The sequence below is a fragment of the Gallus gallus genome, chromosome Z, assembly GCF_016699485.2.
Source record: "Gallus gallus isolate bGalGal1 chromosome Z, bGalGal1.mat.broiler.GRCg7b, whole genome shotgun sequence".
Classification (NCBI taxonomy): Eukaryota; Metazoa; Chordata; class Aves; order Galliformes; family Phasianidae; genus Gallus; species Gallus gallus.
The window spans coordinates 1,456,939-1,481,986 of NC_052572.1; the positions used below are offsets into that span (position 1 = coordinate 1,456,939).

Sequence of the window (25,048 nt, forward strand, 5' to 3'; positions counted from 1 at the left end):
ACAAATTTTATTCCCTTCTCCTGAAGCCAGAGACTATTATAGAGTAGATTTGGAACTTCTCTTTTCCAATTGAAGTCTTAAGTTACTGGTATGTGGTAGTTGTAGTATGTAGCTGCAAACATTATTTTTCAGGACCGTTGGGTTTGTTTGTCAATTCTTTTCTTTCAGGCAAGTGGTGTTTTCCGGAGTGACTCACTTTGGGGAAAGAAAAATACTATTAAGAAGAAGAGAATGTGGCACCTAGAGCTAGACATCCTGATCAAAAGAATGGATTTCCATTATTGTAAGATGAATTTCTGTATTAGATGGAAATTCAATTATTATCCATATAGGAAAGTGTGAATTTTAGCTTTCTTCTCAGTAATTTGATTTTTTTTTTTTTTTAATTTAGAATTTGCGCCACGTTCAGGGCTGTGGTAGGGCCAACCTGCATCAGTCAGTGTCTGTTTCATACCTGCCCATGGTAGCTGTGACTGGGGCTTGGCTGTAATATGCTGGTGGATGAGGGGTAGCAGCTGTGGTGCTACAGGGAGAATCCATCTGCTCCCACTAACATAGGATCTGTCTGATGTTTTGATGGAATCCATGAGCTTACATCACCCTGGCCCTTCTGCCCACTCTCACTGTGAGTGAAGGGCTGGAGCAAGTGGGAAGAAAGGTGCTGATGAAAGGATGCATTGCTGCTGGCAGTGCTGTAGGATTGGATATGACCTTACAAAAACAGCGTTAAAGTTGTCCTGCTGGTGGGATATTCATGGTGACCTACAAGGGGGGATTTATGGAGAGAGGCAATATCTTTCATTAGCACAGTTCCACTTTGCTTACATCACTGGTATTCCAGCTGCAGTAACATGATGCATGTACTGGCATAACATCCTTAGGTGGCATAATTTTCAGAATTGAGAGGGCTTAAGGATTTGTGCATACGAAAAAAGTAGTTTATGTTAAGGATGGTGAAGCACTGGTATAGGCTGACCAGATTGGTGGTGGTGCCCCATCCCTGCAGACACCCAAGGTCAGACTGATCAGGGCTCTGAGCACCTGGTGGAGCTGTAGGTGTCTTTGTGCATTGCAGAGGAGTTGGACTAGGTGGCCTTTAAGGGTTCCTTTCAGCTCAAATGATTTTATGATTCTGGCTTCCAAAAAAGATGTTTCTAACCAATTTATTGGGAACAGTGTGGGGATCCTGAAATGCAGATTCCATTGTCAGCTCCAAAGCTTAAATAAGCTTTATTCATTTTATTTTTATCAACAAATATTTGACTTGAAGAAAACTAAATATTATAAAGTTATAGGTGTATCTCCTTCACTGTGAAAAGTAGGGGAAGGGCTGGACATACAAAACACCAAACAGGAAGGCATAGAAGCAAATCCTTCATTGCATTAAGTTTCCCGTATTATTGTCTGGTTCTTTCCATCTTCTTTTTGTGTCCTATAAGGTAGAAAGAATGGAGATATGTGGACCTGCATGGCAGAGTAGATACAGGGAGGAGAGTGACTCCATGGTTTAGTTGGCCATGGGACATGGTTTGTGGTTGTGGTGTAGATGGATTGGGTTTAGACTTGCTGATATTAGGGGTCTTTTCCAACCTTAATGGTTCTGTGGCTCTCTGATACCTCTTGAACTCACTTATGAGTTGGTTGGCTGACATGAAAATTCTTACCTATACATAAATCACATTTGGGACCGTAAAAACATTCCTGATGTAAATGTGAAGAACGTTAATATTGAAGCTCTGGTTAAAAAAAATAATTGTTCATTGGAATATCATCAGGACTAATGCAAAATACAGAGCATGTTGGTCCAACAACTCTAGCATTTTATTTTTGCTTGATGTTTTAAGTAAATGTTTTCATGTTTGACCTTTCTAGATAAGTCTCCGGATGGTATTTCTTCTTTTGTGTCAAGCATTGCCATCTTTCTCCACACGTTTTGGAACATTTGTTGAGATTACTGTAGAAACGCTGCAATTCAGTGGACAGATTTTGATTTGGCAGAGATCCGAAACTTGTCTGCCTGTCACGGATATTAATAATGACAGAGTTGAGACCCCATCACTCTTCTAAGTCATGTAGGTAATAAATTTGGAAACGAGGTTTCATAAGAGAATTGTGGTCATGACCAGGGCAAAGTTTTATGTCTAGCTGAAAAACTTCAGAGTGGAGCTAACTCTGGAATAATTCCTAATAATTGTAGATGACTAAAATTCTTGGCACTCCTGGTAATATTTTGGATTCTTTTTTCAGTATGATGGGACTCTCTAGCTGTTGAACATAGAGATATATAGTACCAATTGAATGAACTAAGAATTTTCTTTAACCTTCCGAACAAACTAGTTTTCAGTAGGAATGCAATAGGTTTTCAGTGCAGTAGGGCTTTGCAGGCAAGAAGCAGCTCCTTCACAACTGGCTGTTCCTATACCAGTGGTGTTGTATCTCTCCAAATGCAGTGCTTTGTGAAGTGTAATAGAAAAAGTGGAGAGATGGATTAGGGAGGGGAATATGAAAGAAGTGAAGCATTTACTGAGAATCATCTTAGCTATTTTTTCCTCTGTATTCTCAAGAAAAGCCATCAGTGATAGTTACCAGGCTTTCAAACCTTCATTTTGGACTGGCAAAGGAATATGTTGTTGCTTTAAAGAGAAATATAGCTGGAGGCTGCATGCCTGAAGGCTTGTTGTCTTTCCAGCTGTGTAAGCTGCTCTTACTTTACCCTCTGAATACTTTAGCAGTTTCTATGTAAGTGTATCAGAAGCTGTGCAGCTCTTACCCTACAGAGAACAGACTGTCAAGATTGCCACTAATATAGATGGCAGCGGTAAATTCTTGGATGTATGGCGTATAACCCTTCCCATGCAAAGGGCATGTGTTTATGGCTTTAGAAGTGATGATAGTGCTGATCTGGGACGTGGTCATACCCAGATGTTTTCTGCTCGTGTGGTGTCCCAGCAGCTTCAGTGAAATCTTCTTTTGGAGTTAAGCCCTAAACATTCAGCTGCTTGGCTTTGGCAAAAGTCTGGATTCTTGTAGGAATTGGGTTGAACACAAAATGGGCAGTTCTTGAAATTGAGGTACATCTCACTCATCAAATCACGGAATCATTTGGGTTGGAAGGGATCTTCCGAGGTCCTCTGGCCCAACTCCCTGCAACAAACAGGGACATTCTTCATGGTACAGTAGGTGGAACACTTCTTTTAATTATTTTTCTTGAAACAATTATGTTGAAAACTGATGGGCTGTAGTCAAGTCACAGTATTTAGCTGCCAACCATTAGGATGAAGGAGGAATGTTGTGATAAAACATTTTCAGCTAGGTTCAGACCCAAGGTTGTACAGGAAGTCTTTCAGATGAAACATCTTAAAGCTTAAGGTTCAGTTTGCAGTTCCTTGATATCTAGATACTTAAATCATTAGCAAGAAACAGCTTTAAGGATACTAGGATACATTAGTGAACTATTCATGGTGTTACAGAGGATGACAGTTTGGCATTGTGCCTCTGAGACCCCAAAAATGTTTATACAACTGCATGTACACACATACAACAGCACCTGTACTGGAATAAAGATTCTTTGGGTTGGAAAGTGTCTCCTTGGAGAAGAATCAGTTGCTGTAAATCTGTAAGTATACTGTTAAACACAGGTGTGTTTTCTTTATCCAGAGGATTTGTTCCAGTATGGAATATATACTAAGTTCCAGCAGGAAGGCTTGTTCCCAAACATGTTCAAACGTCTAATCAGGGTAAGGACAACTGCTGCTTGCAGCTTTATCACATGCAATCTCCTAGGAAGAAAAAATAACAATTCCTTTTCCTAATAATTGGATGAAGACAACCAACCAGTCGACCTGTGTTTTCACAGACAAGGAACTGGACTTATCAGGTGTTCAGAACAAAAATTTTACTTCTTAAAATGAATTCTTGTTTGAGAAGGTGTAAGCTTGCTAGGCAGTGGGATTGAAGCCTTTCTCATCCTGTTGTATGGAAGGCTGCTTTTCCATTTCACAGCATGGGGAGCCAAGGCATGGTGAGACTGCACATCTTTCAGACATGCACATGGCTTCTCTTTCTTCACAGAATCATAGAATGGCCTGGGTTGAAAAGGACCACAGTGCTCATGTAGTTCCAACCCCCTGCTATGTGCAGGGTCACCAACCAGCAGACCAGGCTGCCCAGAGCCACATCCAGCCTGGCCCTGAATGCCTCCAGGGATGGGACATCCACAGCCTCCTTGGGCTTCCTTCAGAGCTTCTCAGGTCCACAGACCTATCCTAAGAGAATCATGATTCCGTTACAGTAGTTCTACTACAGCTCATTGTAGTTACAGGTATGGGATGTAAGCTCTGTCCTCAGAAACCGAAACAGACAGCTTTCTGGGAATGAACTGTGACAATCGGGTATAGATGTATGTGCATGGAGGACTTTGTTTAATTGTGTGGATGTCCCTACAGTAAAACGTGAAGTTATCTGTGTGTTTCCTCAGTGGCCTCAAAAAAAAACCCAAAATAAATAGCAGTAAATGTGGAGTAGGTTTTTTTTTTTTTCTGAAATTTTTTAAAAACCAGTCTGGCTGGGTGCTCCTTGAGGTGGACACATCCCCACGCCTGCACACACATGGCAGTCCATGGCTACAAAGTCTGACTTCACCTGAGATTATCCATGGATTTCCTATTGTCAGACCTGGTGGAAGCAATCAGATGACTCCCAGCAGAAAGCCACCAGCGTGGAATCATTTTCCTGCCACCAAGAAGGAAGTGAAGTATTCTTCCACTGATATTTTCATACAGAACCATCAGTTTTCCAAGATCTCTCTCATACAGCGTCTGGAGCATCTGCTCCCAGCATCAAATCTACCATCATACTTCAACTTGAAAGGTGGCATTCCAGCTAGCCTGAATAACAGTTTGATCACTGAATGGTGTTCACTAGCAGCCTGAAGCATAATCTTGCTTTGTTTTGGAGAAATCATTAGTGTTTTTTTTTTCTGATTTTCTTTTTTCCCCTTCAGTTTCTCACTTAATGTCCAACTTGGGGAGATTTTTCATGCTGTCATTTCTGTTAAACATTAATTAGGGATTTGCTGTACAATGTAATCTTCTGGGTCTTGTTTTCTGCTTGTAGATCAGAGCAGCCTGGAAGATGGAAAGGAGCTGTAAAGCCTTTGGTTTTTTAACAGTTATTCTTGGACAGGAATTTAGTGTCACCTAGGTTAGGGAGCTGCTCATTATGAAAGATTTTGTGCAACTGAAAGTGCAGAATTTTACCTCTCTGCAGTTAAGAGAGCTGTCCTGAAATAGACCTAGCACAGATGGAAAATGTGCTCATTAGCCATGTTTGTGCTCTTGCCCAACATTCTTTTTAATGCTTCTGTTAACTTTTAATGTGCAGTGGCTGTTGTCATTGCCCTTTTGTTGTTACTCGAATTGCCATATTGATTAGAATAAACTATTACTGAAAATTTATATATTTTTTCCTCTTTTTGAGCTCTTTTTCTTTCTCTACCTCTAAAATACTCTGAAGGTTTGCATAAGTTGAGCTGTTCCCAAATGAACAGCTTCCAGCTTCTGCAGCAGTCACCAAAGCAAGTCCTGGTGACAGCTCTTGGTGCAACTGCAGGATTTAATTGCAGCATTAACATGAACAAATGCAGGGAGACCATTGTGTGCAGCTGCTCTGCGTGCGTGTGCCATTTATGCTAATGCTATTTCATGAATTGGAAGTATATTATGTTAAACACAGGCTCTCCTGGGACCGTGTAAGTTTACTAAATAAGTACATCAGTGATGTGAGCAAAACAGACGGCAGGCTGGAAGGCTCTTGTCTCTTCTGACACTCTTTCTGCTCCATTTCTGCACTCTGCCTACTTAGAAAACTCTCCCAAAATGATGGTTTTGGTAAACTGGCATTGAACAATCTATAGAGAATTAAAATCTAGCCAGTGATTTCTAGATCACTGGATTAAATTGTTTTAAACATAGTCCATGTAGCTTGTCTGGTCAGGTCGATGCTTTGCCATGTAGTTTGGAGCTTCCTATGGAATTGTTGTTTTTGCTAAATAGAAAATGTTGATCTTTGCCATTTGGCTCTGCAGTATTTTTACTGGGAGAAGAAACAAGTTTTGTGTGTTTTTGCTGTTTGTGTATTGGAAAATTATGTCTCCTCAGTCAGTTTTTCTCTTCTTGTCTTTCTAACAGCATCTCTTTCCCTCTGTATTTTGAACCCTCCTCTGCCCACCCCTCCGTCTCTCTGCCATCAATCCCAAACGCACCGATAGTGTACATCATTTTGGCATCGTATCAGTATGCCAAGAGCTGGCATGTTTGCACACTGCAGGAGTCAGTTCGGTGCGCAGTGGATGAACGGTGTCAAACTTTGCTTTGGCAAATACTTAGAGCTCTACAGTTAATTTCAAATTGAGTTTTCGTGGTGACTTGGCGCGTGCTTGAAAGAAGTATGAAAGCTGGAAACCTGAAGTAGTTGCAATTATTGCACCTTGATAGAAATCAGTGCAAATTGTGCAAGAAATTGTGCAGAACCGCTGTCACTTTATCCTCCCTGGGGGGCAGAGTTTGTAAAATAATGACTGTATAAATGAAAACGTACAGCTCTGTCTGGCTGGTGTGGGCGTCATGCTAGGCATAACTCCTTATGAAGTGCACTGTCCATTATGGAAACTGTCGCTGTATCCTCACACAAGTGTAGGAAGAGATTTTATAATCTGCTAGAACACAAAGTGCTTTCAGCTAGGATCGAGTGTGGTCCGCTGCCCATAAATCACAGTCGTGCATCCTGTGGGTGTCTTATCATCAACCTCTTATGTCTGTGAGAGAAGTGTGGGAGGTGGGGAGCTGGGGGCATAGCTGATTCATTGTGCACTTCCTTTTAAAATTTGTTCTGGATGTATTCTAGAGCCCTTTAATCCCCGTATTCCTTTAAGTTGTTAACGCTGGGCTTGGTTAAGGGAACATTAATTAAGCTGTACCAGGCTTTGTTTTGCTTTTCTCTGCTGGACCTGTACCAAGTGATAATTCAAAAATGAGTTAATGAGGTCTATAGACCCTGCTGGAATATGGAAGGCGTGTTTGCACAACGTGATGCTGATTGTAGGACTGGAGCTTTCACTGCAGTAACAGCATCAGGGCATTCTGTGTTGTGCAGGCAGGTGTTTCCATAACTGCTTATACTTCTCCTAACTGCATAGGTATCAGTCAAGAGAAGCATGGCATGGCATGTCTTACATACAGTTATATCTACAGGGTGGATTCTTAGTATGAAATTAACATGAACAGCAAAAAGTTAAAAATTTAGCTTAGCTGCTGGAGCCTGATCTTCTTGGAGCGTTCCCTTAATGCCTCCATCACCTCTTGGTCTCTATAAGGAGTTCTCTCCTTCAGATTGTTCAAAAAAGCTCTTACTGTTAATTTTATACCTTCAGCAGACTGCTCCTATGTTATCTTTGACTTGACTTGATATGGTTTAGCCCTGAGCTTGCCAAAGTTTATATACCTTCTTTCCTGATTTGGAAAAAACTTAAAAATCTTTCTACATTCAATAGCCAATCGGCGTTCTCATTATAAGGCCAATAAATGATCTATCTTCACTACATTTATATGCGGAATAGAAACACTGTTTGACTCCCTGCTTCTACAGGAAGCTTTGGTTCTGGGTAGTGTTGGTGACAGCGCTGGCATTGTTCCTGTGCCCTATACCTTGCTGGCTGGGCTGGAGGGAGCTGATTGATGGGTGTTGTCCGCTCTCTCAACAAGAGCAAGTGGAGTGTGTTCAGGCCAAGGGCACAGAGAGGTAAATACTCATGTTAACCAGAATTTTTTCATTTTTGCAATTTTCTTTTTTTTTTACAGATTTTACAAATAAAGGAAATAACATACTTGCAGCTTGACTAAAATTATACAAAGAGTTGACATTGCAGCTCGGAATAAAATTCCGGTGTGCGGATCCTTATCCCCATGGTTTAACTGTTAGCCTTGCTTCAAGGTTAATAAAACACACTGATTGCATGTGATAGCTCGTGTGGGATTCCCACTTCATAAAACCAGTTTCAGATGGACTTGTAATATGTAAATACAGCATATGTGTGTCTTTTATTGTCTAGTCTTGCTAATAGTAATTCTTTGTTTTTCTGGGTGGAGTTTAAGACATAGGCAAGCAGTATCAATTCCTGCATTCTGAGGAAGTGTGTTGTCAGTATTCTTGAGGAACCCCAGGATAATTAACGTAAAATGCAAGTAGATCAGCTCTAACTTTGATAGATATCAATACCATTGGCTCTCAAGAACAGTGCTGCTGCTCAGGCAGCCTTTTACTGCCTAGGTTAGCCTTCTGCAGAATGATAATTACAGTGTATTTGAAGTTATGTACAGAAGTTATATCAGCCACTTCACTTTCTCACATTGGCATAGCCCAGTGGTAAGCACAGGAGTCAGTTGCAGATGGTTCCCAGTCTTTCCTAATGGCATTCCCAAAGACCAAACGCTTTCCTGTTTATGGTTTGGCACTAGTATGAAATCTCTATGAATAGGAAAAGCCTGAGGACATCTCTTGCTCCACACTAATAATTTTTGGGTATAGAAGATGAAACTTTTCCGAGCTGACCATGCATAGTAGAAATGAAACGAAGTACCTTGAAATGCAACTGGTTATACTGGGCTGAATGCACATCTGTATGTATATCATTCTAGAGAGTACAGAGCCACGGAATCATTGAATCATTCCGGTTGGAAATGCCCTGCAAGATCACCGAGTCCAGCCCCAGCCCACCCCACGGTGCCCACTGCCCATGTCCCCAGGTGTCACACCTCCATGGTTCTGCAGCACCTCCAGGAATGGGGACTCCACCACTCCCCTTCAAACACTTGTTTTAAGGAATGTTCTTCGTTCGTCAGGGCTACCGTTTTTCTCAGTACTTTCTCATCAAAAGCACCATTTTAATAATGTTTTCACATGGTTGTTACTGGTATTGATGCTGATACATGGGCCTACATAGCACTTTCTGCAGTGAAATCCAGTTTTCGATTGCTCCAAATTTTTTACAACCATCAGTTGTTTGTGATGAAGCTTTTCATGCTGAGCATCTTCCCTAGGCTCTTTTTTTTAATCTGTTTTGTGGCACTGCTTTTATTGAAAACAGTTATTCTGTTTCTGAGAATGAGGTTAGGGAAAAATGTTCCTTAAGCAGTGCTGAATTCTTACGTCTGTTTTATTGAGGAGCTGAAAGCCTTCATGCCTTGGAATGGGCTCTTGAGATTTGGGAGGGGGCTTAGGAGAGCAAACCCGTGGATGAAGTTGTAGCATTTGCCATCCCTGTTAAAACTGACTAAATCTGGCTGTGCTGCAAGGTTCCGTATTGCTGTATGTATGCATTAAGCGGGCACTTGTGTAAAAGCTGGCAGCAGAGTGGTCTGAACGTGGAGTTTGGCTGCAGTGTGCCTCAGGGTTTGGGATGCGGTACCTGGTGAGGGCTGAGCCTGTTGCAGGAGAAGCTCAGCGGGGTGTGCCCTGCGGTTCTTCATCTGCATGCCACAGTGAATGCAGATGAATGCACAGTGAAGCAGGGGAATGGACACCTGGGGACCTTGTCCTCCATGGTGCAGCAGGTAGTGTGGAGCAGATGTTTGGAGGAGTGTAATAATGTGGGCCTGGCAGGGGAACAGCACATCTGTGATGGCTTTGCCATGCTAGCTCTTGCGCCTCTGTTTTGTTTGGGATAAGAAACAGGAGCTTCAGATCTCTATCTGACATATGTGCAACGGAATGGGAAAGGGGCAAGCAGGCATTCATTTCAAGGAAGGCATGAAGAGGTTGGAGACGATTGAATAGAGGGGATAATGAAAGCTTTGAATGGGGATAGAGGTGCATCCTCACAGAGCTGGGACCAGCAGGGCCAGTTTGTGTGGGATTTGTGAGCAAGGGAATGGAAAGATGAAGATGTGCCAGGGAAGGTTCAGGTTGGGTGTTAGGAACAATTTCTTCTCCAAAGAGCAGTGATGCAGTGGCACAGGCTGCCCTGGGAGGTGGGAGAGTCCCAGTTCATGGAGGTGTTGAAGAACCGTGGAGCTGTGGCACTGAAGGATGCGGTCGTTGGGCATGGTGGGGTGGGTTGGGCTTGGGGATCTTGCAGGGCTTTTCCAACCTCAATGAATCTGTAATTCTATAAAAACCATTAGGTAATTTGTGATATTAATTAATAAAATTTATCCAAGCAATCCAAGAATCCCTGAAATAAAGATTGTCAGCCAAAAGGACAATTTGAGTGTTCTTATTTTAGCATCATCTAAGACAGGAAAAAAATGATGCCTCTAAGTGCTGCTATCGTCTGCACAAACAATAGAAGTGAAGCGAAGCACAGCATGGACAACTCTAATTTTTGCAGTTTCCTAAAATTGTGAACATGTGTGTCACCATAGGAACTCGTGTGCATTTTGTGGCTTGTGATTGAAACAGATCGTCACTGCAGTAGGAGAGTGAGAAGTGTTGCAGCTTTTGTCATTGCTCGCTGCAGTAACAGAGCATCACATTTTTTTCAAGTTAAGACTTAAGTTGTGTTTAAAGTCCAGCAGAGCACATTTGCTTGGAAAACAGCATGAGAAGCTTGGAGAAGCCCTTGTGCATGGAGAGAGCGCATGTGTTTGCAGGGTATGGACTGTCAAACCTCCCTGTTTCTAGGTGGGCTTTAAAAGAGTTCTCCCATCTCTTATCAAGAATTCAATCAAGGTGTGCATGGATTTGTGGTTACAAATACCTGCAGTGCTGTGCGTGCACAGTAAACCAAAATAATTTGAGGACAAGGTTATCAGGGTAAATGCAGAGAGGATTCTGCAGTAAGCAAGGAGCTATTTTAAAACGTTTGGCTGCAGCTCTCCTGTAAATAGCAATCAAAGCTGCAGACATGTCTGGCAGTCAGCAGCTCCACGTGTTCTTATGGTTCATGCTTTGTTATACCAAGATCATTACTTGAAAATGCCACTAGGTTTAGTGCTATTCTTGTTGAATTAAAATACCTCCTCTCTGAGCATGTAGACACCTTGAAAACATTTCCCCAGCAACGCTGTGCATCTGGCTTTAGATCCATTGTGGGTAGGGGGTAGGAATGAATCTGAAATTACAGGATCAGATATCATTGTCACTACAAGTAATTTTTCTTTCTGAAAAATTGATTGTGTAGCTGTGAAAGCTCAGTGTATTTTGACTGCCTTCTCCCTTAATTGTATTTTAAGCACACACGTAGGATTGGAGGAGGATTTTTTTTTTTCTTCCATTTTGTAGATGAAGAATTTGAAAAGAAAATAAAAGATTGTATGATCCTATGGAAATATTTATGTCTGGGACCACGAGGCCAGCTGAGCGGGCTGCCCGGACGAGTTGTGCCATCTCCATCCCCATAAGTTTCCAAGGCTCCATTGGATGAATCCCCGAGCAGCACAGTGTGACCCCACTGCCCTGCCTGGAGCAGGAGCTGAGCCAAAGACCTCCTGATACCCCTTCCACCCCGTGGTCTTCTGCTCCAAAAAAAGCTCTTCCTTTCAGCTCAGCCTTTAAAACTCTTTTTCGTCCTCTGAACGTGGTTTCCTTGAGGCATCGGCTTAGTCCTGCTGGTATTTGTTTCACTGGATTTAGCTTGATGGCTTTGTTGTCACAACCAGTGCTGCAAATAAACCCTGCTTGCATTTTGCCAGGATATTTTTTGAACGCATTCCTGTGCTTGTTCCTGTCCCCAGTTTTGTCTGATTATGTTGACAGAAATGTTCACTGCTTTGCCAGTGGGATTGCATACATTCATGGTGCTCCCTCCTGCTCTGACCAAACCACAACAACGGAGCACGTGGGCTGGGCAGAAGCCAGATGAGATTTCTCTTTAAAATAGAGTCAACCAACAACTTCTTTTCCACGTCTCACTGTAGGACTCTGTTGTTGGCTTGAGGTCTGCTGTCCCGAGGCTGATAGCTGATTGAGTCAGACAGTTGTAAAATTGAATCCAGTGCTGGGTGGATTACTGTTTTTCCCACATTTCTCATACATTTTCCTCCCTCTCACCCTTTTCTAGCTTGCACTCAGTTTCCCATCTTCCAGATAGTTATAATACCGTGGTATTGTGTTCTTGTATAGTACCCTCAGGCCTTAATCCTCTTCTCTTCTCCAGTCACAGTGCAGCTTCAGGAATACAGGACGGTTTTCAAATAGGCAGCAGAAATACCTTTCCATTGCAGAAGTGTTACCTGGGTCTAGAGGAGCTGATGCAGTTCCTTCTACCCATGAGCTGAGCACCGAGTGGGGCTTTAACATCCACCTCTCTGTTCTGAGAATTTTTCATGCTGCTATTGCTATAAAACAGATCAGACTCAAAAGAAATCAGACCTGTGGCTCTTAGTTCAGCAAAGTTAATGAAAATACATGAAGATTTCCTTCCGTGTTCACTTTTTGTAGAGTTTAGGTTTTTTGAGCTTACTGTTTGAAGTGATTCAATGATTTATTGCATTGATTTCCAACTTTATTTAGCAACTTTTCAGCCTTTTGGTTCAGAAACGTGGTGCGTAATGTATCTGCTGGTTCCTCAATGTGTCTGTTAATTTGGGTAGGTCACCTGAATTGTAGAATCATTGAGATTGGAAAAGACCACTGAGATCATCAGGGCCGACAGTCAGCCGTCAGTTGGCATCAGTTCCTTCTCATCTCATTTTCCAGTTTGTGCTACAGACACCAAAAACATCGTTTCTAGCCAGCAAAGCTATTCTCTTCTTCATTGTCTGTGTGCAGGTAGGAAAGGTGGACATCTGAAATTGGTAAATGCACAGTTTGAGACAGCGTGAAGGTGCTGGCTTAGTTCATAAATGCTTCCGTTGTTTTTCAGATGATACCGTGATTTTCAGTGTCTGAACACATTCCTGATACAGCCGTGGTGTCAGAAGCTTGGGCAGGAGTGCAGCTCTGTGACTGAGCTCCAGAATCCAGGGGAAGTCTTTGCATTTTGCTCCTTAGCACGTAGAACTTAACAATCTGATGGCAAATAGGGCTCCTGCTATAAGAAGAGCCTGTATTGCTTTAGGCGTCACGGTAAGAGAATTCCTCAGATCTAGTGATAAAGAAGAGGGTATATATTTTAAAATGAAATAAACTTTTTTTTTCTTTTTCTTTTTTTTTTTTTTTTTGAAGTGAATGAAGAATATGTTTGTTGTATTAAATGTGTGCGGTTGAACATTGTGACCTTTTTCAACGCAGTGGCATTGGAGAGGTCATGCAGAGGGCCGGAGGTGGGGTTAATCACATCCTGTAGCAAAGTAGGAAAAACTGAAAGAAATGAAAGAAAAACCTTTGTATATAATTTAGCCAGGCAACAAAGGAGGCAGATGGCTGTCCCTTTTATTTAAGGCAGAAAACACTGAACTGGGAAATAAATGTTTTACGGTGTTACATAGAAGCATCCACTTATAGGAGTGAAGAGGTGAGGTTGAACCAAGGAACGATTAGGAGGAGCACTGGGGAAAAAAAATTAACACTGAGGCTTATTAGATTGTGGAACACGCTTCCCAGAGGATGTGGTTCAAGCTCCATTACTTGTCCCTTAAAATTAGGCTGGATAGAATAACAGAATGTACTGAGGGAACACTTGAGCATTGGTGGGGAATGAACACGGTTACCCAATCCATCTACTCATTTCTCTTGCTTCCGTGATTCATTTCCTGAAAAACTGCTTCCAAAATGTGCTAATGACATCACGGCTTCAGGCTCCACGGACACGTTTGTGCTTCTTGGTAACCATGCAGCTCTCAGAGGGAGTTTACTGGGAGATTGAGCAAGTCGGGGCTCTATGGCAAGTGTCACTGGGATGCAGCCTCAACCACCACCATGCACACTGAGCTGGGCTGTGTTCCTGGAGGGCTGGTGGTCAGGAGTAGGGCAGCAGCAGAATTCCTGTTTCAGAAATCACTGCCTCCTGCTTTTCTTGGCAGTTAGGCTAAGAAAGGCTTGTCTCCTCCAGAAGCCAGTCGCATTGATTCTGTTACAGTGATCTGATGGGAGGAGAATAACTTACAGCATTCCCTTAAAGCGTAGTGTAATTAGGTCGGCTTCTTCAGTCTGGGCTTGTTGGTTGTGTACATGCCAGTCTCTGTTCCTTGTGAGCTTAATCTTGCTTAGGAATGGAGTACTTTGTCTGCAAGCTCATTAACCATATAAAAATATTTCCGTGTTTCTTTTATTTCAGCTTTGTGCTTCCTTACTGTACTGAGTCCAAAACTTATAATGGGGCTTCTTTAAAAGCAATGTAGTTGCGGTTCTGGTGGTCATTTAGTATACCTGGTGCTCCTCCCAATTAGCAGTTTTAACCTTATTAAGACTAATCTGTTTGAAGGTGTGATCCTAAAACACAGAACGACTCCGAACTCCGTCCTCCAGCAGCAGTTGCCTGACTACTCCAGCCTCTCCCATCTGATTCCATGGATCTCTTTTTCCTCTCCCGTTCGTTATTACATAACACCCCCGTGGCAGCTTGAGAAATGGCTTACATGGAAAAGTAATCGGAGGAAAAGTATTGATGTATTTTTAGTTTTCTTCTAACACAATGTAGCAGCTGGAAACCAGGAGGAGAGCCAGCACAACGTGAGCTGCCAGCTCTCCGTGGGCCACCAGAAAGTGTTCATCTCGCCACAGTGTGAGAAGCATTGGACTGACTTGAGAAATGTGACACATCATAAGCATTAAAAACAAGAAAAAAAGCTTCTCAAGTTCCCAGAGCTGCTGCTTGGTCATAATAGGAACTAAGTCTTAACGGTAATGGTTTTGGATAGTTCTTGATTTGCTGGTTGTGGTGGAAGGAGCACATGATGCTATCAAATAGAAGCAGAGAAAATCACTTGTGCTTTAGTTCTTCATTATCTACGTACTTTAGTGCTGTCCTATGTTGTAACGTTGAACAATTAATTTTCTGTATGCTGACAGTTCCATAAATGGAGAAGCAAAGCATGAAGCTTCATTTGCGAATTCCTAAAACACGGGGTTAGTGAGAACCACGGAACGGATTGGGTTGGAAGTCCCCAGTTCCAACCTCCCGCCAGAGCAGGTTGCCCTGAGCCCATCCAACCCCAGCCTGGCCTTGGGCACCTCCAGGGATGGGGCATCCAGTTCTGTTCTGCGTGGTGCTTTTTGTGGCTGGGTTTTCTGTCTGGTTTTCATTTTCATTTTCTATCAGCTTCGGTAGCCTTGTCTACCCATATTTTTTTGTAGGGCTGCTCGTGGAGAAGTCTTTGTGGGTGAAATGTGGCACTCCACCAAATAGGTCCAAGAGCAATAAAATTCATTTGCGGGATTGTAATGTGTTTAATGAATATGATTGCATTTTGCAGCTCTTATTATAAAAAACAAAATCTCGATCTTTAAAAGCAAGCTGCTAAAATTTTAGTCTCCTCAAAGTTTAAATGAAGTGATTTGAGTAGGTACAGCTATGAACCTCACTCATTTCTCTTTGCTTTTGCCTACCAGAGACCATGGTGTTGGGCTGAGATCCCTGCCTCTCTGCTTACATTAAATAATGGTCTGGTGAAAGACAGCTCCTTTTAGATGAATGTGTCATTGCTTCATTTTGCCATTAATGTTGTTCTGCAGGCTGTCAAACTCAATTACAACTCTGGTGCTGTTTCCATGGCTCTCAACAGTGTTTCTCGCCATCCTAGAGCAGACTTCAGATTCTCTATTGCAAAGAAATGTGCTTTGCTCTTAAAGTGAGGTTTCTGTTTGTTTCAGTTCAAAACAGATGGAAATATCTACGGCTGAATGATGTGAAATGGCATTAGACAGCTTTGAAGGTAGGAGATGATTTTAGGATTTTGGAAGAAACATGGAGGAGGTCAACATTCCAGTCTTGTCGCTCTAGCAAGTAATTTAGTGAAAATTTGATGGCACCTGAGATGGTGGACCACTACTGTATGCTGCACTTGCTGGGCCTTATGCAGAATAGTACGGGTAGGGAAAACAGTTGTGGTGTGCAGTTGTGTGGAACAGAAGGGAAAATGGATCTGCTCATTCTAGTTTTAAAAGCAAGAAGCAACATGTTCCCACTCCAAGTTCCATTGTTTTTGTTTTTTTTCCAGAGATAATTGGCAAAATGTTTATATTGCTTTAGTTGATTAAAAAATATTAATAATATGATAGTGTGATTCCCTCTGGAAATGAGGAAACGAAGTTACATTAGAGAATGGCAATTAAAAATAGATACTTTGCAGCAAACTGCACATGGTATAGATGAAAAGTGCCCTAACGACAGAACTGTTGAAGAGTGTTTTAAGATTGTTAACTTCATCAGGACTGTAATTGACACGAGAAGGGCTGTTTTTGGTAGCGTGGAACTTTTTCAGTGTTTGCAGAGCTTCAGAAGCGGGTTGGATCATGCTGTGATGGGTGGTCTTCACCCTTTCACCCTTTTCACAGTCGGGTTGTTTAATGCTGAGAACTGTGGCTTATCTTGGCCACTGAGAGCATATGGAATAAAATGAAAAACGTTGGCTGTGACATATCTCTTCCCAACACTTTGTGTAGCACAATAATGTAATGGTCACGAACAAAAGCATTACTTTCCTTACTAACAGTGTGGGCACCAACGAACACATAGCGTGCAGTTTGACGTTGCATTTCGGAGCTGAAATGAATGTTATGGACCCTCCAGCATGGGATTGATTTTTCTGGAGGAATGCCGTTGCCAGCAGGAGGCAGAACTCCAAGAGGTCACTTTGGTTGTGTACCAATGTGCAAATTCCTCGAGGGCGTAATTAGCTCATTCTCTCTGATGGAAGACTCAAGTTACTCATCAGTACTTGGACCATCTCTCTCTATACTTAAATGTTGAGGAAAGGTGTAGTAATGTCAATGGTGGAGTCCCCATCCCTGGAGGTGTTCCTGAACTGTGGAGATGTGACCATGCACATGGTCAGTGGGCATGGTGGGGTGGGTTGGCGTTGGACTTGGGGAGCTTAAAGGTCTTCACCAACCTTAATGATTCCATAACCGTATGACTTGGAAAGCTAGCTTAATGGTCAGTGACTTTATTCTGATTTGAGAACAGTGGATCACAAACACAGTGAAACAAATTATTAAAGTAACATGAAATTTTTGCTACAGAGGTTCTAATTATCACTCTTTTTACTGCAAGAAGTCCTTCAAGCTGCTCAGCGCTGCATGTCATTAGTTCCTTTGCCTTTGACGTGGCGCTAATTGCCTTGCCACAGTGCTCATGAAGGGAGTGTTGTCTTATTACAAAACCTGACTGTATGATTATGTTTGTAGAAAAATCTGGTTTGACTTCCAAAACTTTGTAGGGCTGGGAATACGTTAGGTTCTGTTAAGTGACAATACTCTGTGTATGTTTTGCATTCCGACAGCTTGCAGGTTTTGGTCCTGTGCAACTCGAATCTGTCAGAATACTGAACTGAATTAGTTTTTGTTTCATTCCTTAAGAAAGTATGTTATTATTAACTTTGACTTCTGACATGAATTAAAAAGTAAGAATTTTGAAGTTGAGTTTCTTCTTGTTGTGCTGTATAATTAAAGGCTTTGACCTACTAAAGCTCTGTCCATTTGATCAGAATCTGCCTTAAATTTGCAAGGTACACTCAACGCCATTCAGTGCTCAGCAGGCATTTAGGGATGAGGATGCTTATCTATAGAAAGGGGGGAACATTCTAATATGCATTGTTACTGCAGTTAGGAAGCAAATAACTGAGAGCTGCTGTGAGATGATCAGTTCAAATTGCTGTTGATGATGGTTTTGGTTGTTTTTGTCCCCAGGAAGTTTATTATTTGCTGTTACGTTGTCTACCCGCAATTAATGAGCAGCAATGGTATTCTCTCCTGAACTCTGGATGTTGAAGCAGTATTGGCATTTGTTACTTTGCTGTGTCTGAAATGCACTGAGGTTATCAAAATTAGAATACAGAATAAAAATAATGCAGCATGGAGCACGTCAGTTTATTCAAGTGGCTGTGTACAAGCTCCTTGTTCTCTCTCAATACGGTAGAATTATGAGGGATGCTACATGAATCCTTCAGCCACGGTCTGCTCTGTTTCATGTTCACACTTCATTTCCTTTCTGCATGTTTTTTCTTATCTTCCTATGGCTTAATTTTCTCATGTTACTCCTGAAAATCTCATTTTTAGAAATCATGTCTTCATGCTGTGCAGAGGTGAATTGCTTTTCTCCTTTTCCACGTCCTTGTGTGTCAGACAATTCCCTTCTCTCCGTAAGGGCATTCTTCATTAAAATAAGAGCGTGCATTCTGTTGTCTAAGTGCCTTCTCCTTTTGTGCCTTTTCTCTGCAGCTGGCCTGTGGACAGTCTTTACCTTGGGCGGAGTGGGGAGTAAGGCAACGCCGCAGCTGGATCAGTGCTCCCCACTGGCTAACCAGAGCCTGCTGCTGCTGCTGGTCCTGGCCAACCTGACTGACGCTCCGGACACACCAAACCCCTACAGGCAGGCAATTATGTCATTCAAGAACACACAAGGTTTGTGTCTGACAGGACCAGGTGAAATGATTTCAAACTAAAAAAGGGGAGATTTAGACTGTAAATAAGGAAGGAGTTCTTTACAAGAAGAGCAGGGAGGCACCGGTTGCCCAGAGAAGTGGTGATGCCCCGTTCCTGGAGACAGTGGATGTGACTCTGAGCACCTGGTGGAGCTGTGGGTGTCCCTGTGCACTGCAGGGAGTGGGACCTGATGGCCTGTAAGGGTCCCTCTCAACTCAGAGTATTCTGTGATTCCTTGATTCCGTGATCTGTTCTTACTCCTAAGCATGAACCGATGAAAATGAAGCTTTTAACTTGCTGCAACTTTTTGGAGATTCTCTTTCCAAAACCTGTTTTCTCTCCAGTAAGCCCATGTAATAGGACACCTTCCTCTGGGAGTTGTGATGAGTAGTTGGCTCCCTGGTGCTGAAACTCATGGAAGGGGCAGAGGAAGGAGGGCACTTTTTCCTTCAGACTTGATGAATTCAAGAAAGCTTCATAGTTTTAGAAGACACAAATAAAGCTGTCTTCCAAGTAAACTGCTTATCCAAGAGACTGCAGGAGTTCTCTGAAGATTTATAGCGCTTGGAGAAATCCTGGTTAGCTGGCATCATGTCCCTTAGAGCTATGATGAGCTATTGCATTGATAATTGTGTCATTCTGTGTCGAAAGTAGCATGAAAACCCCTTTTTTCTTTAGATGTGAATGTTTACAGAATGACATTGTTTCCATTAAACTTGTTTCCACCAGCGATATTCATATAATTGAGCTTAAATTTGGTTCTTGAGAGCACTGAGTGGGACTGGAAATAGGAGAATGGCAAAAAAAAAAAGTCTAGTGATGGTCATAATGATTCATAGGATGCGGTTTTAATGTGAAAACTGGCTTTTGGCAGTGTTGAGAACATTGTAGAAAACTTTGCCAGGTATATGCACTGGAAAGCAAGGGGTAAGGGGGAAGCCACGCTGCAGTGGGTGTAATGTTGGTGGTCAATCTCTAAAGGTACAGAGATGCGTCCTAAAAACCTGCGCTGTCCACCAGTGACTGTGCAGGAGTAGTGGTGTTGTTTCCTACAGCACAACTTTCCTAAGCTAATGCATTTTTAATAAGCAGTGAACAATTCAGAAATATGTAGTCTGTTACTGTGGGAACTGAGGAATTTTAGTTGAATTCTTGAAGTTTGGACATCTTGTTTATAGAAGCAGTGCAATTTTTAAGTCCAGACTACTTGTAGGATACTTGAGTATTTGAACTGCTGTTGTTCCCAGGGTAGCCACAAAATTACTGCAGTTTTTCCATATGGTGAGCTTGTTGATGTGCTCAGTAAGGATAGCCCTTGTATCCAGTTGCCAAGACACTGAAATAAGCAATTCAGTTCCCAAAGGCAATCTCATCTCCCTTCATGTGTCCGCCACGGATGCTGCCTGTTTGGCATGGTTCTTTGGGCAGAGCTGGGCAGGAGAATATTATACAGATTTCTGCAGAGTTTTTTGAGAGTTGAGAAATGTACCTCTGCTGCAGTGAAACAAACTTTGCACTCTCAGAGGTGTTTTGTGAAAAAAGAGAGGGCACAATCTGGCATGGAGAGGCTGAGCAAGGACGAGAACCTGGCTCTTTGCATGCTGTGCACTGACTGTCTTGCTTGCTTCTTCCATTTCCTCTGGAAATTCCTAGAGTTTAGAGATGTGTGTTGGAAGTTTTTGTTGAAGCTGGTAAAGCTTCTGGAGAAAAGGTTCTCTGAGCAGAAATCTGTTGTGTTCTCACTTTCAGCTCTGCCATAAATCATATTGTGAGCAGGCATGTAGTACCGCTAGTCTGGGTTGTTAGACTGTATGGAAGGAGGCTCCATCAGCACCGTGTAAGGTTTATGCCCATCTGTTGTAAGACTCATGGATGCTTTTGGTTATCTCTTTATTATGGTGCCTGCATAAAATATTCCGTCCAGAGGTTTAAAAAATTTAAAGCTATCCAGATGGCAAATATATTTGCTAAGGATTATTTTATATTTTTCTGTTTCAGACAGCAGTGCTTTCTCATCGTCACATCCCCACGTTTTCCAGATTAATTTTAACAGCTTGTACACGGCTTTGTGTGAGCAGCAGAAGTCTGACCAAGCAACCCTTCTGCTGTACATGCTTCTGCACCAGAATGGCAACGTACGGACATATGTGTTGGCACGGACAGACATAGAGAACCTTGTAAGTACTGTGCTGCACACCCTGAGGTCCCATCACCATCCATGTCCCTTAGTGCCAGATCTACGCCACATCCCACTACCTCCAAGGATGGGGACTGCACTCCACTCTGGGCAGCCTGCTCACACCACTGGCAGATCGTGTTGTGTTAGCTTATTTTTTAGATATTCAGGCCAAAAATTGCACACGTTTATCATGTGTATATGTGGATAATAGTTAGCAGAATGAACTGTGACGTGTTTGACAGGCCACATGTCTCACACGATTGACCTAAAGCTGAAACTCCTCAAGGAATACCTAGCAGACTTTATAGAAGTGCAACTTCAGTGACTCCTTAGCTGCTTCAGCAGGATTGTGCATCTCAGCTGATGTTAGAAACACCTGGTGCAGTTCTTGTAGGTTATAAATTAGCTGATGCTTCCTGGTGCACTTAGTAATGTCACAAACCACTTCAACAAATCTTACTTATTAAAAACCGTTCCTCTAATAAGATAATGGCTGTCTGGGGGAATAGGTAACAGAATAGAGAACCTTTTCCATTACAATATTTGAAGTCCTGCCAGATAACTGGATCCTGTGCCTGTTTGATGGCAGATATGGAATAGGTTTGGGCTCAGTCCAAGCTCTGCCCCTAAAATCAGAGTTGTTAGAGGCTGCTGTTGGTAAACTCAGGCAGGATGGTTGATATTGAATTGATGATTTGAAACTGAACTCCTGTGTAGTCTGATGCACATTGTCTAGGTGTGACCTCAGTCACTTTGTATAAATCCTGTGAACAAGGCATTATATTTGGTGTCCTGCATTATTGGTACGTGGTGTGATGGGTTTCGCAGCGGCTAAGCTTATCAACTTATTGTTAGAGAAACCAAGTTTAGGTGTAAGCATTGTTTTATATTTGATATATTGTAAAGCTTCAAGAAAAAACATGAGATCTCTGTGTTAGAATAGCTAGGATGCAGGTATGCAAACGCTCTGCCATGTGGGATGTCGTTGTATGTTATCAGCTATGTTTCCTCCCCATCTCCAAAAATCAGAAAATCACAGAAATATCCATCAGTGTTAAACACTTCTCAATTTTGTCATCTCTGCTAGAAAGTAAGGTGTTATTGTAATGTGAACAGTGTCCGTGGTTTTAAGTACCAAAATATGAAGCTGATTGCTCTGTCTCAAGCTATCCTGTCCTTCATTTATTTTACCCTTCATGCATCCTGGTGCTTTTACACCTTTACATTGCTGATACACTGCTGACATCTTTCTGCAATCTGCTTGTTTTCATTGGGCTTGTAGGTAGGGATGAGCTGCAGCAGGCAGCTAAGAAGAGCATTCTCAGCTGCTTTATAGCATGCACTGGGCCAGGCACAAAGAGGATTGGGAGTGAGGAGTTAATGGACACCAAAACTATGGTCTCCCAGTTACAACCCTGTGGTTAAAAATTTGCTTTTGTAAATGAGACAAAGGGGTAGGAGTTGTGGGGCTGCTTCCGTATATGGCTACGGTAAGGCTCTGTGCTATTCTGGTGCTGTGCTACCACACTCCATGAGATAATCACAGACTATTGGAAGATGGAGAGAGTGCACAGAAACAGTTTTTTGCTTAGAACAAACAAAAAAAAAACCAACAAACACCCACACACAAACCAGCAGGACTGAGAGGACTTGCTGTAGGAAACTCAGAAAGTGAACTGTGCTGAGTTAGTCAGAAAGCTGTCTGAGCAGTGTGTGGATGTGTCAGTGTCTTTGCAGGGAAAACGTTGTCCAGGAAAGACTCAGCCTGCTGGGAGGCACGGTAAGGACGAAGCCTGGAAGGTGAATCCCACAGCGTAGAAAGATGGGAGGAAAACAAAGTAATTCCGAGATGAAAGCAGCTAACAAAGCAGTGGTCTCCTTGAGCTGAGGGTGGATGACTTCTTGGAGGGCCGTGGTGTTATCAGGCATAAGCCAGTGGGCTAGCTGGGTGAAGTGCACAGAGCTGTGATATGAGAGATCGGTCAGCATTCAGCTGAACTCTCATATAGATTTGAGGGGTTTTGGGGGTTGTTCTCTTGCTCTTCCTTCAGTGCATCACAGAGTTTGCTGTCTTTTTCCTCTTTTTTTTTTACCAGTCTTTCTGAGTTTGGCACCCAGGAAGCACCACTAACAGATGTTCTCTGGCATTTCCTAGGATTTTTAAGATATCTTTGCACTTCTGTAATGTCAGTTTAATTTGTAAATTGAGTCAGTTGTTTCTAACTGGTGTAGTAGATTGTTTCAGCTTGTTTCCTGACTGGTACATGAATCTACCTCTGTCATTTACATGGAAATACCTTCATTTTCTTACTTTCTTAGTGCAATGTATCTTTTTTCCTCTTATAATCTGTTCGGTAGAATGTAATAGAACATTTGTGTGTCTTCCATAACTTACAGCATGTCATAATGCACATAATTCCATCAAATACCTACTATTAGAGATGTTTGTGTCTGGAAATCACCCACATTGTTAAAAGTACTTGCAAAGATTCGCCAGGAAATGGTGGCACTGATGAAATAGGTGGCAATTAGCTCATTTCTTCATAAGCAGGGTAGCATGGTTTGTGGATGGGAGAATGTTGAGCCTTTTCTTGTTGGCAGGAGCACGTACAGCTTTCACTGTCTGCTTTTACCTGCCCCTTGCTTGGGGGATTATAAGGAGAACTTTGTAATGGTGGCTGTGTCTTACTGGTTAAAAGCTGCTCCTCATGGAAGAGCGTTAGTAGTAATCCAGTAATGACAGTTAAATGATTCTGAATTAAAGGACCCACCGAACAAGAAGTGTATGCTTTTTTTCAGTTTCATTCAGAAATCATTCATTGGAAGGTAGGACTGCATGTTCAAAAGCTTTGGAATAAGGAGTTGCATCGTTGTATTTTTTCATTAAAAAAATCAACCAAACAAACAAGAAACAAGACACTTATTTGCACAGATATTCCTGGATGTAGCCCTCACCTGTGTGGAAGAATGGGATGTGGAAGTTTTCTGCTAACTGCAAGTGCTAGTGTATATTGCACCGAGCATGTCTAAACAGGATCTGCACAATGCTTGACTACCCCATGCCCCTGCACAAGAAGATAGATATTAAGTTTTAATGCAGGCGTATGACAGAAACGTTGTGATTTAATGTATGTCTGTACCATAAAAGTGTAGAAGTGTATTTTGGTTATAAATCTAGAAAAATTATAGTGTAACTAAAATTCTAATTTCACCTTGCATCTTAACTCTCTTAAATCTTTTCTACTTAAATGGTGGCTTATAGAATCATAGAATATCCTGAGCTGGAAGATAATCCATAAGGATCACTGAGTCCAACTCTTGGCTCTACACAAAAATCAGACCATATGGCTGAGAGCTTGTTGAATACTTCTTGTTTTCAGAACAGTAACACTTGTCCTAAAGGAATGTACACCTCAGCATTTAACTGTACAAAGGAGAAAGTGCTGTTGTAGTTTATGAACTGGATGCATTTATTTGGTTTTCACCTGGAAATGGCAGGTAGTTGGCCATTTGATTCTGTGATTTGCCTCTTTTCAGTTTGGTCCAGTAATTAGAACATGAGAAGTCTCACTGGATACTTTTGTGTATTGTTTCGTCCTATATGCAACTTACCATAACGCTTGGGCTTGGAAATGGTATTGAGCTTATGCAATGCAAAACTCCATGAAATTAGAATATTTCATTCGGGAGTAGCTTGAGTAATGGACTTATAGGGTGACATTTGTATCCCTTGTCAACATAGCTGTGAAGGGTCTGGAATGCAGTTCTATCGGGAGTGCTTAGGGGAGTGGGATTGTTCAGTATGGAGTAGAGGAGACTCCCTACAGATTCCTGCAAGGAGGTTGTGGTGAGGTGGGCATCGGCCTCTTCTACTGGGTAACAACAATGGGAGTAGAGGTAATGGCCTCAGGTTGCACAAGGGAAGGTTCAGGTTGGATATTATGAACAATTTCTTCTCCCAGGAGTGGTGATGCGGTGGCAAAGGCTGCCCAGGGAGGTGGAGGAGTCCCCATCTCTGAAGGTGTTGAAGAACCATGGAGATGTGGCACTTGGGGATGTGGTCAGTGGGCATGGTGGGGTGGGTTGGGGTTGGGCCTGGGGGATCTTGGTGGTCTTCTCCAACCTTTGTGATTCTTTGATTCTCCTTCATCCAAAGAAAAGTGGTTTTGCTACACACCAAACACATAGTCCAGGAAAACAGTCTTTACTCTCAAGACCTATATTCATAAAACACAGAAAGGTTGCCTCCAGTTTTAACTGACAAGAGATGTTTGGGAAGAATCCTTTGAATATGTAAAGGAAGGAAGTTTGCGATGCGTAAATAGTTTTTTCTCTACTTTTGCTGTGATA

At 42.2% G+C, this 25,048-nt stretch overlaps 1 protein-coding gene across 10 annotated transcripts in view; it reads left to right on the forward strand.

The window, feature by feature from the left end:
- The window catches only part of DYM (dymeclin), a 147,622-nt gene that overhangs the window by 40,358 nt on the left and 82,216 nt on the right, over positions 1–25,048 (forward strand). For all 10 annotated transcript variants that reach the window (XM_046905308.1, XM_046905311.1, XM_040655494.2 and 7 more), the window contains 2 exons: positions 18,316–18,498; positions 20,518–20,696. In XM_046905308.1, coding sequence (XP_046761264.1) covers positions 18,316–18,498; positions 20,518–20,696 — 362 coding nt within the window. The remainder of the gene's footprint in view (positions 1–18,315; positions 18,499–20,517; positions 20,697–25,048) is intronic.